Below are 20,025 nucleotides of genomic sequence, written 5' to 3'. Positions count from 1 at the left end.
GACAGAGATAGGGACAGGGATAGATGAATATGAAATTAGGTGGGTAGGAATGTGGTGAAGGATCTGGGAGTAGTGGGGGAGGTAAGAATGATCAAAATATATTGTATAGAATTCTCAAAGAATATAACCAATAAAGAAAGCATATAACTTGGAAGAAGTTCCAGGTTCTTTTCTGAGATGAAAAGGGGAGGGGAAGGGAGGAAGGGATGAAGGGAAAGGGTTGATACATATACAGAATACATTTTTTTTAGCAAATCATTATTTTTTAAGAATTATGGGCCATGAAAGAAAAGAAGTATATTGCCTTTGCAATAAAATGTAATAGATGAAAGTGATAAGTAAAAAGTTAGCAGTAGCCCAGTTCTAGGATGACCATAGCAAGCTAACTATCTTCAGTAATACGCGCCAAGGCATAAGAACCCCACTCATGGTGGTTTTGAGGTTATTGTCATTTCATTGTCACTATGCCATGGCGTCTGAGATGGAAGCAAATGAGTGTGAGTTAGGTTCTCATTTCCATCATAACAAATGGTTGGACCCTAGAATGTGCCTATTTTCAGTAACAGACCAGTTGGATGCGGGACACATTTAAATCCGCATGTCTCCTTCAAGACGGTTGTTATCCATAGCATGACAGCTCCTATTCTTTATAATAAAGCATCCAAAAATTGTATAATCAATGATGAATAAACTCTAAAATGTCATTTTTAGCAATATCAGGCTTATGATAAGATGCATAAAGCTACAATGTTTTTCTAAGGATGGAAATGTATGACCAGTGAAAAAGTCTATGAATGTAGCTATGTAATCCCTTCTGTGATAGCTATTCAATTCGAAGATAGAATAAGGGACACATTCCTTACCTTCCCTACACCCTATCCCATCTATCCTGACTCATAGTTTGCACCTGCTGAATTCTGTGCAAATCATAATTTGAATAAATATCATTATAAAGAGATAAACATCTGAACGTAACTGGATGGGTTACTATAAACTATTTGAATGCAATGAACACATTACAAAAATCGTCCCTACTGCTCTATGTACACACTAAGCCAACACACTCCTCCCAGACACACACCATGCACATGCCATGTGCTTATCTTGCTATCCACCCTGTGTACTGCTCTTTATTTTCCCATGGAGGCACAAAGCACTTTATTCTAAAAGCAATATTATTTGAAGGAGAGTTGCACTAAGGGGAAAGGATCGTATCCTACCATCCTTGTATTCTACCAACACTGCCCACTAAATGCATTGTTCTAGCAGTGGGAGGTTTGGTTGAGAAAGCCCTGCTATCATTGGTAACCCAGAACTGTGAAGCTAAGTTCACCTTTCACACAAGAATAGGCTTGAGTGTTGGTAACATGAATAGAACTTCTGTCCAGGCCGCGGCCCCAGTGAGACCACAGGATGAGGAAGCATCACCTTGGTTTCCTCTAACTGTGCTGCTTGATGGTAGCTCTGCAGTGTTTGCACGTGCTCCAAGGACCAGACGGGCCTTTCTCCAAGATACAGAAACAAAAAAACAGAAAAGAAACAATGACAACAAAGCAATACAGTGACTTCCCAACAGGTAGAAGGAAGATCGGTAGGAGACAAAAGAAGAAAAAAACATATGCAGTATGCAAGATAAGTTTCTTAGTCATTCTTCAACACTAAGGAAGTGATCCGTCGGTTCTGCAAAGCTCAAACAATGATAATACAGATCAGACACCAATAAAGAAGAGGTGGGTCCCACAGGTGAAAGTGCTGGTAATTTCTGTTTAGATTCAGGGTTGCGAGCCTGCGTGGCCTCATGTGTACAAGTATAACTTTCAGCCTCCAAGGTTTCAGTTGTTCTAAATATTTTAGTCATTTTTAGGAAGTGGATTTGCAGACATCTATGAGACATGATATCAAGTTACTATGCCAAGTTTAGGCCCTGTGATGATGTCACTAGCAAATTGGATAGCGGGGCAAACTAGATGCGATTATAATCGACCGTTTTAAATCATAACATGACTGAGCACATGAAGGAGGGTCTTTTAGCTTCGTCCCCTAGCTGATTGCCTTTGTGGTCTGCTCCTATATTTTATGGTCCCCTTATTTCACTTCCTCCCTGCCAATTCCCCTTCTTTGAACATGACTCCTACAGTTCTCACCTTAATTTCATTGTGACGTTTTTTTCCAGTAAATGACCTACAAACTAAACTTCCATTTACACTCAGCACTCATTTTCAGCTCAGCAGAAGCACAGATCCCACTTAACAGCTCAGTGGAAACCATGTACAGGGGCCAGGGGTTTTCTTCCCCTACAGCCTCTTCTCAGTATATTCTTCAGTGTAGAAATACTTTGAGAAGCTAAACACACAAAAGGCCAGGCTCTAGCTGAGGTGGATGATAGCCTTGAGATGTTCCCCAAGGAAAATCAAATACTAATCTTTGAGTGCTGCTGGGACAGAGTTTTGAAGTTATGGGTTAAGCTTGCGGTTGGTTAATTTTAAGCGTTAATTTGTTCCAGCCAAAAGAAAAGAGGAAAGGAAGCCTAGAAGAGAGTCTAGATCAGGTTAGCCTGTAAGCATGTCTGTGGACTAGCTTTTTTTTTCTTTTCTTTTCTTTCTTTTTCTTTTTTTTCTTTCCTTTTCTTTTCCTTTTTTTCTTTTTTCTTTTTTTGGCTGCTTAATTGAAGTGAGAAGAGTCATTGTGGGGCACCCCATTTCACAGCAGGACCCCAAACTTTGTAAGAGAGAAGTAAACTGTGCCAGCAGCAAGCAGGCAGCCTGGGCTCACTTGTTTCTTCCTATGTTTGGCGATAAAATGTGACTAGCTTTGGGTTCCGCCTTGACTTCCTGTCACTGATGGACTGTAGCCTACAGTCATAAGCCACACAAACCCTTTCCTCCCCTGTGTTGCTCTTGGTCAGGGTCCTTCATCACAGCGGAAATGAAACTAGAACAAGTTACAAAATGGCCAGAAAATGTAAGAATTTTGTGGATTACCATCAAAGAGTAAGATTTCCTTCACAAGGCCTTAGACTCCCAAGTGTCTTCCTGCCTTAGAACAAGAGAAGAAGCTGTATTAGAAACATGAAGCAGAACATGAGCCAGTGGACTTTTCCCTGTAAGAAGGGTTCAATTACTTTTGCCTTTTTTAGAAAGGGACCATTAGCCCAAGATCACAGGCAGCCTCTAGAAGTTGACTTTAAATCTCTAACGACAAGAAGTGCCAGCAACCTTCCATGAGCCTGGAAACAGATTCTCTCCTGAAGCTTGAAGAGAGACCACAGAACTGCTGGCATCCAGATTTCAGGTTTGTAGGCCTCTGAGCAAGGACCAGGAAGGTCATGTATGCTCAGATTTTTCACTCTTGAAAACTGTCAGATTGTAAGGAGAGGTTGATCTCAGTCTTTGGGTGTATGGCGATTTTTCACAAGAACAATAAAAAAACAAAAACAGATTGCTAGTTTATTTCCTCAAATTTCTGAAGTATTTAGTTTCCTATTTCCTTTAAAACATGGTTAAGGCCATTTGTTTTAACTTCCAAACAACTATTAAGAATTGCCAATGTAGCCTGAAACATTGGGGCTCACAGAGCCTGGGCCACCAAACCGGGAGCATGCAGAAGTTGGATGTAGACCCCCGACATATTTGTAGCAAATGTGTAGATTGATCATTTGAGTTCCCTATTATGTGAAGCGGGAGCTGTCTTGGTATCTGTTCCCTGCCATTGGACTCTCCTTCTCACAATCTGGACAGCCTGGTTGCCCACAGTGGGAAAGCACAAGTTTAGTTCTGGTGGGACTAGATGCCCAGAGTCGGGTAGTACTGAATGCAGGCTGCTCTTCTCAGTGGGGAGGACTGGGAAGATAAGAGGAGTGGGTTTGTGATCAGAATGTAAAGAAAATTAACAAAAAAGTATTTTAAAAAGTTTTGTCATGTAATTTGTTGCTTTTAAATGTAAAGTTTTAGATATAAAAGAAGAATCCTAATGAAAAAAAAAAAAAAGAATTGCCAATGTACTTCTCCTGACTGGACAGTCTCTGACTGCATACACAAGAATGCATAGCCCTGAATGTTTTCTATTTTTTAGTCACCTCTATTTATATGTTTATTAATTCTTTAAGAAATTCATACAATGTAAAATACAATGTGTGTAATTTTAATCACAATAACCACTTTCCCCACCTTTACCTAGATCTACTTACCTTTCCTACCCACTCTTTTTCTAAAAGCCCAGGTAGTCCCATTCACTCTCAGATACATATCCTTCCAACGGAGCATGGTGACATACTACTGGACATGCACACCTAGAAGACAAATGATTCTTCTTCTAGCAGCGATTAGCTGCCCAATAGCTCCCAAGCCAAGGGATGTAGTGATGACTCTGTTGTCTGTGTTGGGGTTTGGTCTGGCCTGGCTCATGCGTGGTGCCACATCTACTGTGAGTTCACGGGTGCCACTGCCCTACTGAATCCAAGAAATACCATTTTCTTGTAGTTAGCATCCTCAAGTTCTTACAATCTTCCTCCCACCTCCTCCACCATATCACTGAGCATTGTGAACAAGGGAAATGCTAAAGATGTCCCACTTAGAGTTGAGCATTCCTTGGTCTCTTATTCTCTGTACCTTAACCAGTTGTGGGTCTCTATGTTTATCATTGCCTACAGCAACGGCGTCTCCAATGAAGGTTGATTGATGTGTTATATTATAGGGATATAAAATGGCGATTCATGAGAAGATGGTTTAATACTATTACTTATTTAACAGAACAAACAGTAGTAGGTTTCACCCTAGGGATCAGGACTGTCTAGCCACAGCATCTTGGATCCAGTAACAGGGTCAGTTATGGATTCTATCTTGGGAAGCAGGTCTTAAAGCCAACCAGAAAGTGTTTGACTACTCCCAGGATATGTATACCACAATCACAACAGTGGGCTCTTCTTGGTGGGCTAGCCAGTCCATAGCTCATAGTGATCACAGTGCTCACCTCTGGGTAACACTAGTGATTGCTTAGCTCCTCTGACAGCCCACATAGCATCTCCTAGCACTGGGAAAGCTAGCTGGTAGGGAAGAAGCCTCCAAGTGAATACCAGCTTATTTCTCTATATTTTATGACTCAGATATGTGGTGTCTCCCACTATAGGGTCTTATCATTGAGTTCTGGGAGGTAACCAGGAGCAATGGTAGTAGACTGTAATTCCTGGGTATCTTCAGGCCCTTACTACTCAACAACTCCATTCCTGGAACTGAAGTTTTTATTTGTTAACCTCTGGTGCCTTATTATAGGGTAATTCCCTTTAAACCCTTTTCATATATGTTTATGTGCATATATTTTAGGAAGAATTTATATATAGTCTACAGTAGTAGGCTTCCACATGACTTTTTCAAAATTTCTCTACTATTTCTTATCCCTTCTCATATTCTCTCTTAAACCCTGTTCTCCTATAACCTGCCCCAATTTAACCCTTCCTGTTCCATTACTCCCCTTTTTACCATTGATACCACCATCTTATACACCCCTTCCTGGAAAGAACCCTGACACCTGACTAATTTCATGACCCCTATGAGTATTCTAAATAAAACATGTATTTCCAAAAGATTTAAAGTTAACATTCATAAACAGGAGACAACGTGTGGTTGGTCTTTCTGGGTTTAGGTTATCTCAGTCAGAATGATGGTTTGCAGCTCTACCTATTCACCTGCAAATATCAGCATTTCAATCTTAGCTACCTCTGATGCTACGTCTCTCAGGCCCTAGATCTATCCCAGACCTAGGTGGCACACGACCATCTTTATATACCTCTTGCCAGAATGTCTGGGTTTAGCACTATGCTGGTGATCACTATGGCGTCTCAGGGTTTTCTGAATTGCCTTCCACCTGCCGTATTCAGAGCCACTCAAGGCTCATGTTCTCAGTTCTGTACATTTGTTTCTGCAAAATTCAACTTACTTTTGTAACCTCCCAGTTGAACTGTTTCCAGGCCTATCTCCAGCCCAGCTCTTCCCTACAGTTTAGGGATGTACCTTCCTCTGTCTCCTTGACATAACATTCAGCATTGAACAGTCATTGGAAAGAAAGAAACCCTCTCTTCTCATTCCCTTGTAATAAGATCCATCTCTCTGATACACCAAATTCAGGAATCAAGAAGATTTTAATGCTAGATATGCAGTTAACTGACTTTGGGACTCTCGTTACTGTGGACCCAGTCTTCCTATATAAGACTGGGGTGAAAATAACCACAATGACAAACTTACTTATAAGTACTCAAGCCAACACCCAGAACCTACTGTTTGCTCAAGTAATTCTTTACATTTTTAAAAAATTTAATCACTAAGTCCTTCTTGATAGCCTCCTCAGAGTTGGTGTGGTAGATTGATACAAATCCTTGTAGTTTCTTCAACCTATCCAGTCTATAGTTGCAAATGAGGGTCCTCCTAAAATGCCATTATAGTTAATATTTTGAAATCCCTCAGTAGTCACTATCATTTTCAGACACAGTAGAAACTTTCATGATGTTGACATTCAGAGCCATAAAGAACCGTTTTTGGCTTCAATGTTCAACCTTTTCCACTTCTCCTATTTAACTCTTGGCTCTAGGTAACCCTGACATCCAGCTCTTTTCCTAATACTCAACTCTTTTCCTAAACTCTACCCCTTTACCCTTTACATTGGTTAATCACTGTGCTTATGATACAACAGGCAAGGTAATACATGGACTCGTTAAAGCCTTTTCTCAGTTATCCTTATAATTTCTACAAAGTAGTGACCATGGCATATCTGTTTTGTAAATGAGGAAAAGGGGGACCTAAAAAGGGTGAGCAATTGGCCAAGGATGAGCAGCCACCATGATACTGACCATTCTCCCCTGATGCCTGTTCATGCTGGATGCCCTCACCTGTGTTCACCTTCTTGGTCCTCACCTATTATCCAAAACTTCCTTAAGAAGGGTCTCTCTTTTTTATTGTTTTATTGGTTATTTTATTTATTTACATTTCAAATGGTATCCCCTTTCCCGGTTTCCCCTCTGCAAACCCCCTATCCCATCCACCTCTTCCCTGCTTCTACCCACCCACTCCAGCCTCACCACCCTAGTATTCCCCTATACTGGGGCATCGAGCTTCCATAGAACCAAGGGCCTCCCCTCCCATTGATGCCATCCTCTGAAGAAAACATCTCTATGCAGCTCCCCCCAAAATTCTGCAAACTCTAATGAGATCCTCTGTCCAACACAGCTTCTTAAAGCACAGGAAACATCATGTATTTCTCATAAAGTTCAGCAATGCTTAAAGATAGTGTTTAAGCAATTCTTATCACCTACTGGAATCAAGGTGTTTTGTCTTGATGAACTTTATGGTGACTTCTTCTGATTGGACCATTGTATTGTCTTCATCAATGATTCTTGCTCAGTACCCTTGTTATTTTTGTTTTCTAACACATTTCTGAAAAAGGACTTTGAATGGGTCAAGTTGCCACAGGATACTGGTGATGTAGATTTTAGTGCTCCTCAGTGATGCCATCTCCTGGGCCAGGGTCTACTGTGCTTCTGACTTTCCCTTCCTTGCAGTTACGATGAGGTTGGTCCAGCTGAAATCCCCAAATCCACTTTGGTAATGCCTCTTTTTTAAGGAGAGTTGTGTTCAATAGCCAAAGGGACAGAGAAATGACAGAGTCATTTCTTTTACCTCAGGATGAGTTTAAAAATCTAGCTTCACATAGACATTGTATGAGTTGTTCCACAGAAGTACAGCCCCAGAAAAAAAAAAGATCTAGGTTTAAATTGCAGAAGCTGAGGCATGGGAGGGAACCACAGGATTCAGAACTGTGGTGCCTTAAGAGGAATAGAAGACAGACATATGCAAAAATTAGAAAGGGAGGAAGTTACTTCAGAGTTTCTTGAGATTATTATGTGATTTTTATAAGATGCTTTGCCTATTTCTCTAAAACTGTGAGTCAGGAATTTGGACTTCCATAGTTAGGAAAATCCACAAATACATTTCTAGATTTATGATCCCTGCCAGGCTCGGCAGTTTCTGAACAGTTGCAACTGCTCCAATGAGTGGGTCCATAGGTTCTTAAGTGAGTCTATGAGTAGGAAAAAAAAGTTGTAAAATACAATCTTCCAGCCACGAAAATAAAAATCTTACACCAGAAAAAAAAATCAGATGATATGTTGGGAGACTGCTAGCACATCCTATCATGGGTCAGCCCATGTGCTAGATGTCAGCTACACAGAGCTGAGTTCTGTTTAGAATCATTCACAGAGATGATCAATGGTCTATCTCGCTGTTTTGTATTAAAGAAGGTGGCTAGGGAGAATTTCTGCATGAGAGCAGTGGTTCAACAGCTGGTCCTTAGCTGCTTACAGGAAGTGGTGACTTGTGGGTTTGCCTTTCCTTTTTGTTGAGCTACATAGATGTAGCATGAGCACTTCCCTTCTTAGGGGAGCAGAGAGATTTGTTCAGCCAGCTCGGTGAAACCTCAGAAAGAAAAGGTGTAAGGGCATCGGTAATTTTCAAATATTTTATGACTGGATTTCAAGGCATATGATGAGCTTCCGAGGAAAGGAATTTTGGAAGAGGAGGCGAACTGTGAAGAGAGTGAATCCAGAAGGAATCCACAGGGTTAGTGCTGTAGGTATCTGAACCGGCTTCTCATTTTAATTTCCTGGTGCTTTCTCTGAAAAATGGGATGCTTTTGAACAGGCTTCTACTGCAAGTTACTAGACAAAGCACTCTATACAGTAGCAGACTCTGTTTGGCTCATAAATAGCCTTTGTAAAACTTGAATATTTATTTTGAAAGTCATGTTGCTTTCAAACTTAATGTAACTAAAACTACTGACAGTGGGTTTAATCTGAACATTACTAGATAAACAGAAATCCATCAAGGGTTATCGTAATATTTATGTATCATTATTTCTGAAATTGTTTCTCTCGGTTGTGTTTGTTTGCTCTTAGATGTATATGTTGGTCTGAGTTTGGGGTTTGGATTTCTGAGATAGAGTCTCACACTGTCATCTTGGCCGCTTTGCAGTTCTATGGAGTTCAGACTGATTTGGGCTCCCAGCAGTCCTTCTCCTTCAGCTTCTGAACAAAGGGTTGTAAGTGTGAGCCACAACTCTCCACTTAGTCTCTTTCTATGACTCTCAAGTTCCCTGAATTAAGACCCCCCCAAAGACTTATCTCTTTACTTTATTTTTAATTACTGGTGTTCTCTTTTTATCATGTATCACTAATTTACTTTAATGTTCTTATAAAGAATAATTCAAACTGTGAAGGAAAGGCTAAAGAGTCATATCAACAGAATCAAGGAAAGAGTATAAAAGGTCAGAAAGATTTTATTTTACCATGAAAACGGTTCACCCTTTTTATTCTTGCAAAATGAAAGGAAAACTATGGGTGGACACATGTTCTTACAGATCCATATCTAGTATTCTGTAGAACTCAGTGGTAGCTGATTGCCAGGGAACCTGCTGTTACCAGGAAAGGCTCAGCTTCTATAAAAAGGCTGCAGCAATGTTATGGAATAGGTCCTTTTAGAAGGTCGGTCATTTCACAGGGCTGTTCAAGTTCTGTTTGACATCTACAGAGCAGGCACCCTCAACCTCAAAGTCGCGGTCATTTGGGGTCTGGGCATCTTTACTGTGGGGTTCTTCTGTGTGTTGTAAGACATGTAGCAATGACCCTGTCTCTTATTTATGAGGTCTTGGTAGCAGCTACTCTGGAAGACAGCTCCCATCAAGTATACTTGGTGGGAAAGGCTGATTGCCTGATTGAGAACTGTTTTTCAGGGGGGTTAAAAAAAAAGAAAAAAGAAAAAGAAAAAACTGATAAAACCGATAATACAAATGTCCAAGTCTAAAATCAGAGGTGACTTTCAATCACACACATCACATACATGTACATATACATACACGCCCATACATATGTACATGACTTTCTTTATGCTAACAGACTCAATCATGTTTCTTGGTGTTGTTCCTCAGGTATGTGGCCTGGGCTTGCCCACAGAATTTGCTCCCCATTTGCCAGAAATCTGAGTCCACTCGACCAGCTCCATAAAACCGTACTCAGATGTTTATCTTTAGTCTGCTAAAGAGAATAATTGTTTCAAAACTTGTCTTGATGTGTAATGGCTTCAACCTTCAGACCAGTCCAGGAAGCATAATTCTCCTGCTACATCTCTTTCGGTGTTTAAAGCACTGTGGGTTAAGCCACCATGGGATTTACTTTTTGTTTCTACTAAAAGAGACAACACACAGGAGAAGACTGTGTCTATCTTACATCCACCACACATACAGTATTGGCAAGAGGACAGTCCCCAGTGTCTCGAAGTATAATGAAGCTAATCACTCTATGAATTATCTTAATTGAATTTGAACATATTGCTCCTGAGTACTATGGGAAAAGGAACCAATAAGGACCTGGTGTTTTCCCACAGCATTCAGTAGCAATGCATTCAAATTTAATTAAGATCATTCATACAGTGATTAGCTTTCTTTGGTGGAAGGCACTAGGGACTTTCCTGCTACAGTTGCCTGGTTTTGGTGTGCCCAAGATAGGGATATCTACTTCCACAGGCTTTCTCTTCTACTGAGTAGAGAATTGTTCAATCCATCCTTAAGTATTATCCTAAGATGTTGCTTTCATTTTGGAAAGCAGACTCCAAGAAAATGAACTAAGTAATTAGAGGGGGCCGCGTGAGGTGGATACCTCAGGGTCATCCTGACTCTTTCTCTCTCTGCACTCACGTGCAGATTATTTAAATCACTCTGAACCTCTGTTTCCTCTTCTGAGAAATGTTCGTCTAACATCCAGCCTGTCTTAAGAGAGCATGTGTTAGCATTACATATGTGCCTTCTGAGCATAATTTGAAAGATGAAAAAAAAAGTAAAATTATTATTTTTTTAAGTATTGTTATTTCCAGGGGCAAGGGGGAAAAGGACACGATTGTAGTACAGGCTTCTTCTCTGTGGCTCAGTTGAAGCCACAGAGGCACAGGGGATTCTGTCATGATCTAAGAAGCAATTTTGGTCACACAGTTACTCAGTGAATATAAATCTGGGTTGTGTTGACTCTCTGGTGCTCCGGGGCCCCAAAATTCTCTGTGTGGATGAGATGAGGCTTGCCTGAAAAGGCCTGTGTCATCTCCTCTTCTGTATAGACCTGAATTAGCAGAAGCCCACCCCAGTGGAACTTTCCACTGCACATCTATCTTGGCTTCAAAACAGTAAACCACACCCCTAGTAAACCACACCCCTAGATTGCTGTCAGATTGCCTGAAGAGGAGGTAAAGAAGAAACAAACCAAGTGACAGAATTCCCCATGGAAACTTAAAGTCATGCTATGGAATTTTAAAAAAAATGATGCCTCTATATTTTCATATGTGTGTGGGAGTGTGTGGGGGGGTGTATGAAAGGAAGATAATGATTATTGGATATAATTGCCACAATTTCCTTTGTTCCTTTGTAACAACCATGTGAACATTGGTACCACATTCAATCTTTGCTTTCGGCCAAGTTTAAAATTTGCTCAATTTCATATTAATCGATTAATCAAGAATACTTATTGAGAACCAGGACTTCTGTGCCTTTCAAATTGTGGACTACCTTGACCCAGATTGATGGCTTTTGTGCATGCTGTGTCTTTTAAATGCTAGCTAAAGTTGTATCATTTACTCTGTTGGATGTTTAAAAAAATTATCTTGAGGACTTTAGGTGTAGCTGAATAGTGTATGGTCTGCCTAACATTTGCAAAGCACTGGATTAGACCCTCAGCACCTCAAAAAATAAATAAAAACCAGCATTACAACCTTGTTTGCAGGAAGTTGTTTGGAAGCTTAGTCTACTTGCCCAACCTTCAAATGCATTGACCAAGAATTACCTTTGTATATCTGGGTCTATGCTTCCGTTGGCAGTATATCTATGGGTCACAACCCCCTGGGGGCTAAAGACCCTTTTACAGTAGTCACATAACAGATATGCTACATATTAGGTCTGTATAGTATAATTCATAGCAGTAGCAAAAGTACAATTATGAAGCAGCAATGAAAATAATTTTATCATGGTGGGGGAGGGCCACCACAACTTGAGGAACTAGATTAAAGGGTCCCAACATTAGAAAGGTTGAGAACCACTGGGTTAGACAGTACTGTGTTGTGAGAAATGTTTAGGAGAAATGAAACTTATTGCGACATTATCACCGACCTACATCCTTGAATCTGAGAGCTGTGAGTGCTGCCCTCCAGTTGATAATTTTCTCATAAGTTGCATTTGTATGTTTATTTTTAGTTTTTAGTCGAGAGTATTTATTATGGTCTCTAACGCATAGGAAGTCTTAATGAAACTATCATTTCCTTTGTCAGTTTCATGGCCTAATTTGGAAAGATCAAATCCATGATGTATTTCAGTTATTATGTCCATCATCTGGACTGTCAGAAGCATATGTGGAAGTTGTTTTAAAGTTGCCCCTGGCTTGTGGATAAGGAATCTGCAGGATTTCTATGTGTTTGGAAAAGCTTGAGTGTGTGAGAAAGTTTGTCTTCTCCCTGGGACTGTTGCCTGCAAGCTCTTTAGGAAGTGAAATCTCTAGGCAGAGACACTGAGTGGAGAGACATCCACTGATTTCCTCATGGATGGTACTTCATCATGGTACTTTGCATTACTGTGCTTTCTTAAGAGTTATCCATATCCAGGATAACTCTTAGGCTAATGTGAGTCATCTCCTTCCTGATCATGTCCCCTCCTTTGCTGTCACTGCGTAGGAACATTTAGAGTGGGTATCTATTTCGGCCACCATGTAAGGAACCAGTTAGAAATAAGGAAGTACAAAGTGAGGTCCCAGGAGTGATGTGCTAATGCTTCTCTTCCATTTTCTTGTGGCACTAAGGATTAACCCCAAGGTTTTGCACATATTAGGCAAGTACCCTACCCCTAGACAGGGTGATGCTTGGTGATTAAGAAACAAAACCAGAGTGGGATTAAAACAAATCTGGACTGCCAGGATGAAATTTGCAAAAGGATACTTTGAAAGAAAACAAAGAAGCAGGAGTGACCAGAACTTCTGAACTCAGTCAGTCCACACAAAAAAGGGAGAAGTAGGCTTTGAAACTTGATGCAGCCTAAGAGTGCACGTGAAGGCAACTCAGAGGAGGCTAAGTGGATGACAGAAATAGGGAAGGGAACTCAGGTGCCAGGGAGCTGCAGAAGGCTGGCTCCAAACTGGCTGGGAGGGGAGCCCGTAACATAACAGAATGAGCGCCCTTTCCTCCAGGTTGACTGTGTGAGAAAGAGAAGAAACACACAGGAAGGAAGCATCTGCCCATAGGAGCATGCTGTGAGCCGTTTGTTACAGGAGAGCGTTCACATTACATGGGGGAAAAGGTCATGATCCCAAACCTTTCCTCATATGGAAAATTTTTAAAGATTCCCTTGAGGGCTGGGCATATGCCTCAACATGTAAAATGCTTGCTGTGTGAGCTTGAATACCCAGGTTAGGGTGGCAGTAGAGGCTGGAGCTCATTGAGTGGTGAGCTTGGTGACCTCGGGTTCAGGGACAGATGCTCTTTCAAAAAGAGCAGTTGAAGAAGATACCTGACATTGACCACTTGCCTGTGCACATGTGTGCACACACACACACACACACACACACACACACACACACACACTCTCTCTCTCTCTCTCATACAAACATACACATACCTGCATGAGCATATCTGTACTCCATACACACATGCAAACAATTAGTGGCAATTTCTAATGTGGGTCCTCCCATAATATTAGCTGTCTTCATTGCACAGATCCTAAGTCGACCATTTCATTTTCTTTTCTCCTCTTTGCACTCCTATATAAAAACAATTTCTTGTCTTCCATTCCCAACAGTCTCTTTCCCAAGATTTCTTGCCAGTGATCTCTTGCCTTTGTTCAGACTTCTAATGCTCTGCACTGTTTAAAAAATTCACTAAGAGGGTAGGAATAGTACTCAAAATTATACATCTATTCTCGAACCTTTCTGATAGGAAAATAAATTTTGGTATTTGGTCCTTGCAAGTCCAAATTGTTGACACAGTGGACCACCATATTCAAGGTGAACTGGACCAAAACATCAACTTACTGGTCAGGTTGCACAAGTTTTCAGAATCCAAGGATCATGTTTGGGGAAAAAATGCTCAACTGTGATGCTCTCTTCTAGAATTAATATACATTCTCAATGAGAGAGAGTATTAACATGTATCATAGCCCACGTCATTGACCATGTATGGTAAACTTACTTTAAAATAACATTGGCTATTGTTACTATTATTAAGTATTTTGATGTGGCTGTGGTTTTGGTTTTTTTTCTGTAAGAAAACACGTATGAAGTAGTCAATATAAGAGTCACACCAAATGGGTCTCTTGAAATGAAAATCATAGAACAAAACAAAGTGACCTGAGCCTGGGCATGGCGTCCAGATGCTTTTATAAACCAAAGAGATCTGCCAGCATTCTCAGAACAAAGAGGTACCTCTTATGGAGAGCAAAATTATAGCCTGTGACTGTCAGCACTGAAAGCAAAAGTGGCCATATACTTTTGTATCTCTCTTAGGAAAGTGATGGTTGGATGACTTTATCCCAGTAGAAAATTAGAGATTAGAGCTGCTCTTCATGTATGACCTTGGAACGCTAAAAAGTTACCGAAGCCTCTCAATACACGGTGCCCATGACACCTAGGGTTCATTTTTCACAGTATGAAATGAGATTGGGATGTATCAGTAATACACAAATGTTGTATTCCTGCATTTCAAAAGCAGAAGCCATCGGCTGCAAGAGGCTGACACCACGAGCATTCACATCTGAATAAACTTGGGAAATGATAGGCCCCTGCTGTAGGTACTGCTCCTGGTGTTACAGGTTAGATTTCTTTAATGGCAAGAATTCGAAATCTACTCACACAGTCCAGAGAAGTCCACTGAAAGGAGGATGTAGAAAGAACAGGAAGGAGCTCAGAGCCACTGAGGCAGAGGGAAAGGTGACTCGGTAGGTGGAAGCAATTGATAGTTCTGTGAAGCTCAGCCCCTCAGAGGCACAGCTTCACCATTTCTCTTAATCCTGTCATCCCTTCCCTCAAGATGGGGGAATTCCAGAGGGAAGGATTGAATAGGCTCTCCTTGGGTTCCCTTCCCATTGACCCCGGACAAGCAGACACTCAGCTATCTGACATCATAAGAGTGAGGCCCATTATGATTAGTCTATAAGGAAGAGAGTGTGAAGAATGGGCTTAATATTTGGAAGTCTGCTAAAAATATAACATTCAGTTGGAAGAATTGTTCACATTCAAGTTTGTGCTAATGCATATGTACTTACACGTTACGCACACAACAACTCAGCCTGTGAGTGAAAGTTTGTGTCACCGTTGAAGAATTAAGATGATGTTAAGGTGTGAGCTGGCAGTGGCTTTTATCACAGACCTCCTATAAATTGATTTAAAGTCCCCTGCAGCTTGCGCAGAAAGATTAACTTCCCCCGTGTCAGGTAGGCTTGTAATTGGCTTGTGATGTATTTTTAATGATATTTATTATCTTTCAAGTGTTTCTAGAAAACTAAATGAGACGTGTAATTTAATTTGATTTAAATCTTGTTGGATATTTTCTATATCTTTATAAGCACCACCATTGCATAGAGAAGCATTTACTGTCCTTGATTTAAGTTTTCATTTGCTATTCAGAAATTGTGAACATTTGACATGTTCTAAAGATATATATGATGTTAGCAGTAACTGCAACAGGGGCCTATTACTGCCTAGGTTTCTAAAATGAAAACAAGACTGCAGATATAAATTCAATTTGAAAGTATCTCTTATAACAATAAATTCTTTAACACTAGTTAATCTTCAGTTTCTAATGAAATTATACTAAATAGGAAAAATTGACCATATTAATCTCACCTATTTGCCGAAGCTTTATATGCTTTATCATTGGTATTCATTCACATTTCTGAAATGAGCAAATACTCAAAGGGTGACTACCGCTTGATTTCGTCTCCGATCTGTCTGCCCTGGTTGCCAAGGGAACCATTTTAAATCTCGTCTTAAGCTGAGTCTGCCCAGCTGTATGGTTCTTAACTCTGATTTTTTAGCTCGTGTTTTTCCATTCTCAGGAAACTCATGTGGTTCAAGACAGAGGGAGTTAAGGGGTCAGCATAAGAGGGCTTGTTCCTTACCCAATCATTTCCTTTCCCCTTAGAAAAGCTGCTCTTGTTCTCTGAAGCTCGGGCTTCTGAGATGTTGTCCAGTGGAACTCCTCCTGATGAAAGGCTCAATTAAATCTGTCACACGACCACAGGGTGACAGCTGCGGCCATGGATGCAGCTGTGAGGGCTCTCTCCAATCTTCCCATTTGTTTTACACACAAATAGTGTGGAAGTTGGCTCCATTCTGATCTTGTTAAAGCCAAAGAAGTCTCTTAGTTTCTAACAAACTCTTGTTCATTTGGACTGTTTATTTCTTCTAAGAAATGTAACCCTCTTCTGTGTCTTCTCTCTCTCCCCCTCCCCCTTCCCCTTTCTCAACCCTCCCCCCCACCTGTCTCTCCAAGGTTTCATCATGTTACACTATCTAGTCCTAGAACTCACAGTGTAGACCATGCTGTCCTTGAACTCATTGAAAGCCACCTGCCTCTGCCTCCCAAGTGTGCACCATTATGCTTTGCTAACTTGTTAATCTTGGTAACATTGAAGTTCGGTTTTTTTTCTAGTTTATATTTTAGTTTTTATATTATGTGTATTTGTGTTTTGCTTGCTTGTATGTCTGTGTGTGTACCCCAAGTGTGCAGTGTGTGTAGAGGCAAGAGGGGAGTATTAGATTCCCTGGGACTGAAGATAACAGACCATTGTTAACAACAATGTGGGTATTAAACTTGGGTCCTCTGGAAAATCAGCCAGTGCTCTTAACCACCATCCCTCTAGTCAAATGCTGAAATTAATTGACTGCTATATTGTTTGCAAAGTGGTCTGATGAACTAAACATAGGAATGATTATGATGATTATGATTATTTTAGGATTCTTCTAAAAAGCCTATGGATGGTCATTGAGAGCTCTTTGCTTTTCTGGATTCTCTTGAGTGCTAATAGAGCCTACTGTCATGGTCCTTAAGTAAATTTTTATTTTTTGTTTGTTTTCCTGTATCATTAGTTATATTAGTCCTATATTAGTTATATACCCTCAGAAAGGCATTTATATATGATGTTATACTATGTCAGTAGATCACAGGATATGAAAGTAAAACTTCAGATATCTAAAAACCATTGACAGGGGGATCAAAAAAGTCTGGTAAGTCCCAAGTAGCATCACAGGAGGCGCAGTGTGTCACAGAAAGACCATGAAACTTCTCAAACACAGGGGAGAAACTCTTTTCATACCATTTCTTTGAAAAGACCAGGTTTTCATGAGAACCAGGAATAGCTAATATAGAACAAGAGAACTAGAGTAACCCAGTAGGGAGTCCCTAGGCTCGCTTCCCCTGATTACACTTCCAATGTAGAAGCCAGGTTTGAGTGTGTAGCCTCTTAATACAAAGGGTTAACTGCAGACACAGTTCTGCTTTCCTGATTCTGTCTGCTGCCTTGCTCTGTCCACAGCTCCCTGCAGTGACAAATTCATTTCAATTTGAGTAAGTTAGAGCTACAGAATGAAATTCAAAGCATAGATTTTTTTTTACAATATTGATTTTTTCCCTCTGGAAATTTGTATCTGCAAAGCTAATTTGTTTAATAGTGAACCAATTATGAATCTGATCATTTTCTTGTGATCTGAATGTATAAATATGAAAAGAAATATTTTCCAGGCTATATTTTCAGGGGAAAAAAGGCAGACTCTGAAAGTCATGCTGAATTAGTAATAGGCATATCTAGAAAGCTCACTTTCCTTTTCCTAAAGGGCATCAGAGAGGGCCAGATCCCTTTTTATACAAGTTTATTAATTCTTTTACTTTGATTAGAATTCATCTTTAATAGGATTTTAAGGGAAATTTAGAAACAAATGTAAAATATATAGTACATACCTTGGTAAATGAAAAATTCAATGTTCTCTGTATGATTGCTGATTGCTTGGTCTTGACTTAAGTATAAGGCTTTGGGTAGAGTACTTTTTAAATAAAAGGAGTCTATATTTTGCTGGTATTTAGTGGTTCATCTAGACATATTTTATCTGCTTCATCTTTACGACAGCATGCCCTTTTACCCACCCTGATTAACTTCAGCCAAGATTTTGGTGGCTTGCTCCAGTCACAGAGCAGGTAGGTATGGGATTCTAAAACTTCCCAGTAGAGTTTGCAGTTGGAATTCGTGGCTATAAGCACCATTTCAGAACAGTGTGTAAGTAACTCACCAGATGTTTGTGGGTCCCTGCAAAGCTAAAAATAGTTCAGTTATTAAATCACTAATTGTACTTCTCTGTGTTGCTGGCATGAGCTTCTAGAACCACATGCCCAATCTGTAATTATTTTCTCTGGTCTCTTTTTTCCCCAATGTTTTGTGTATCTTTTGTTGTAATTACTTGAGTCTGTTAGTGGTTGAAATTCTATGTGAAGCCCCACTGTGATATTTCTGGGCTTCCTCTCTGGTGGATTTTCAAAGGGTAAACAATTTTAAAATCAAATAACTCCCCAGTGTTTAATGAAGGCTTGATTCTTTTGAAGAACCAAGTTCATCCTTTTACCATAATGAAAGCAACACATGTTCATCCAAAAACATAAAAACAACCTCCTAAATATCCCAGTATCACCAAAATGCAATAAGCTAATGATATTTAAATCTGTGTAATTAGTTTTCTTTATAGTTTTAAAGTCTGTGCAGTTTTTCTATTACATAATATTTATTCTCATCTTTATTGAATGATGATAAATAAGCATTTTTGTTTTATTATAAACTATATAAAAACAGTTTTAATAAGTATCATTGTTTTATAGGCTTCATCTCATAATTTCTGAGTCGGGCCACGTCCTGGCAGCCTAATGACTTCTTAGAAGCCTAGGTAGTATAGACTGCAGTTCTAATCTCATGCATAGATCTACAAATATCATCTAGACTTCCTTGAACTGCTCACCTTATGAGACACTACCTCTGTTCTTCCTTTTGAAGCAATACTAGAACCATAGGTCTTACCTTGCCTACATTTTCAACAACAAAACCCCTATTATATATGAAATATTGACAGCTAACTAATACTCATGAATCACTGAACAATTTTTTAAAAATGGCATGTAGTGTACAGTTCCACACTGGTTTACTCCATACCCTCTCCTAGTCTTAATGTCATTTCGAAAGCACCTTATAGATATACACATTTCTCCACTACTCATGATTCCCAACCACTACTTTTGAAAGATTATACTTTAGTGTCTTCACTGACTAGGATTGGCCACCATCAACCTCACCTTGTCACCCTTGAATGAACTTGAATACATTTATCCATCTTGTAAGGAAGATAATGTTGCAAAGACATCCTTAAATATACCTTTGATTTTATATGTTTTTTTATGTTCCCTATATAGAATCTAGATTATCCCTGGATCTGGAAGAAGGGATATACACTTAATTATGGAACACTATCGAATGTGTCCTATACACATTACAAGTACATTACAGGTGCTTTTAATCTACAACAAGTAAAAATGGTAAACCAGTCTTTAGCTACTTAATATTTAAGAAAACAGTATTACAGACTGAGCATTAGAAGTACAACATCATTTTGTCCTCCAAGGAGGCCTCTACTAAGTCACTATACAAACTTTAAACTAAAGCACGAGGAGTTTAATCATCATACACAAAGTCTTACAGCTCATGGGGGTGAAACAAGCCTTCCCACTGTTTTTTCATAGAAGGCCTGCAACCACATCCTCCCATAGACTTTGAACTTAGCTAAAACAGGCTAGATAGGCTAGGCTAATTTCTAGTTGGACTGGACTTTTATTCTGGAGAAAGGTTGGCAATTTAGTCATATTTCCAATGCTGATTTTCTTCAGCGTCACTTCCTCAACCAATCGATTTTGAATTGCTCTGATGAGAAGAATC

The 20,025-nt window shown here is 39.8% G+C and overlaps 1 protein-coding gene across 49 annotated transcripts in view; it reads left to right on the top strand.

Moving 5' to 3' along the window:
• Dock10 (dedicator of cytokinesis 10) overlaps positions 1–20,025 on the top strand; it is a 257,968-nt gene that overhangs the window by 86,971 nt on the left and 150,972 nt on the right. For 11 of the 49 annotated variants that reach the window (XR_015628580.1, XR_015628578.1, XM_087565518.1 and 8 more), the window contains exon 1: positions 8,405–8,612. The exons of 29 other annotated variants lie outside the window; for them this stretch is intronic. Coding sequence is in view for 17 of the 20 variants with exons in the window: in XM_087565518.1 (XP_087421644.1) it covers positions 8,526–8,612 (87 nt within the window). In the remaining 3 variants the exon portion in view is untranslated. Of the gene's footprint in view, positions 1–8,404; positions 8,613–20,025 lie in introns of those variants that run through there. 9 more of the 49 variants (XR_015628579.1, XM_087565520.1, XM_087565514.1 and 6 more) reach the window with 2 other exon arrangements.

This window comes from Rattus norvegicus, chromosome 9, assembly GCF_021556685.1.
Source record: "Rattus norvegicus strain SHRSP/BbbUtx chromosome 9, alternate assembly SHRSP_T2T, whole genome shotgun sequence".
Classification (NCBI taxonomy): domain Eukaryota; kingdom Metazoa; phylum Chordata; class Mammalia; order Rodentia; family Muridae; genus Rattus; species Rattus norvegicus.
Note: the sequence above shows the minus strand (reverse complement) of the source record. Positions and strands in the feature narration are given on the sequence as shown.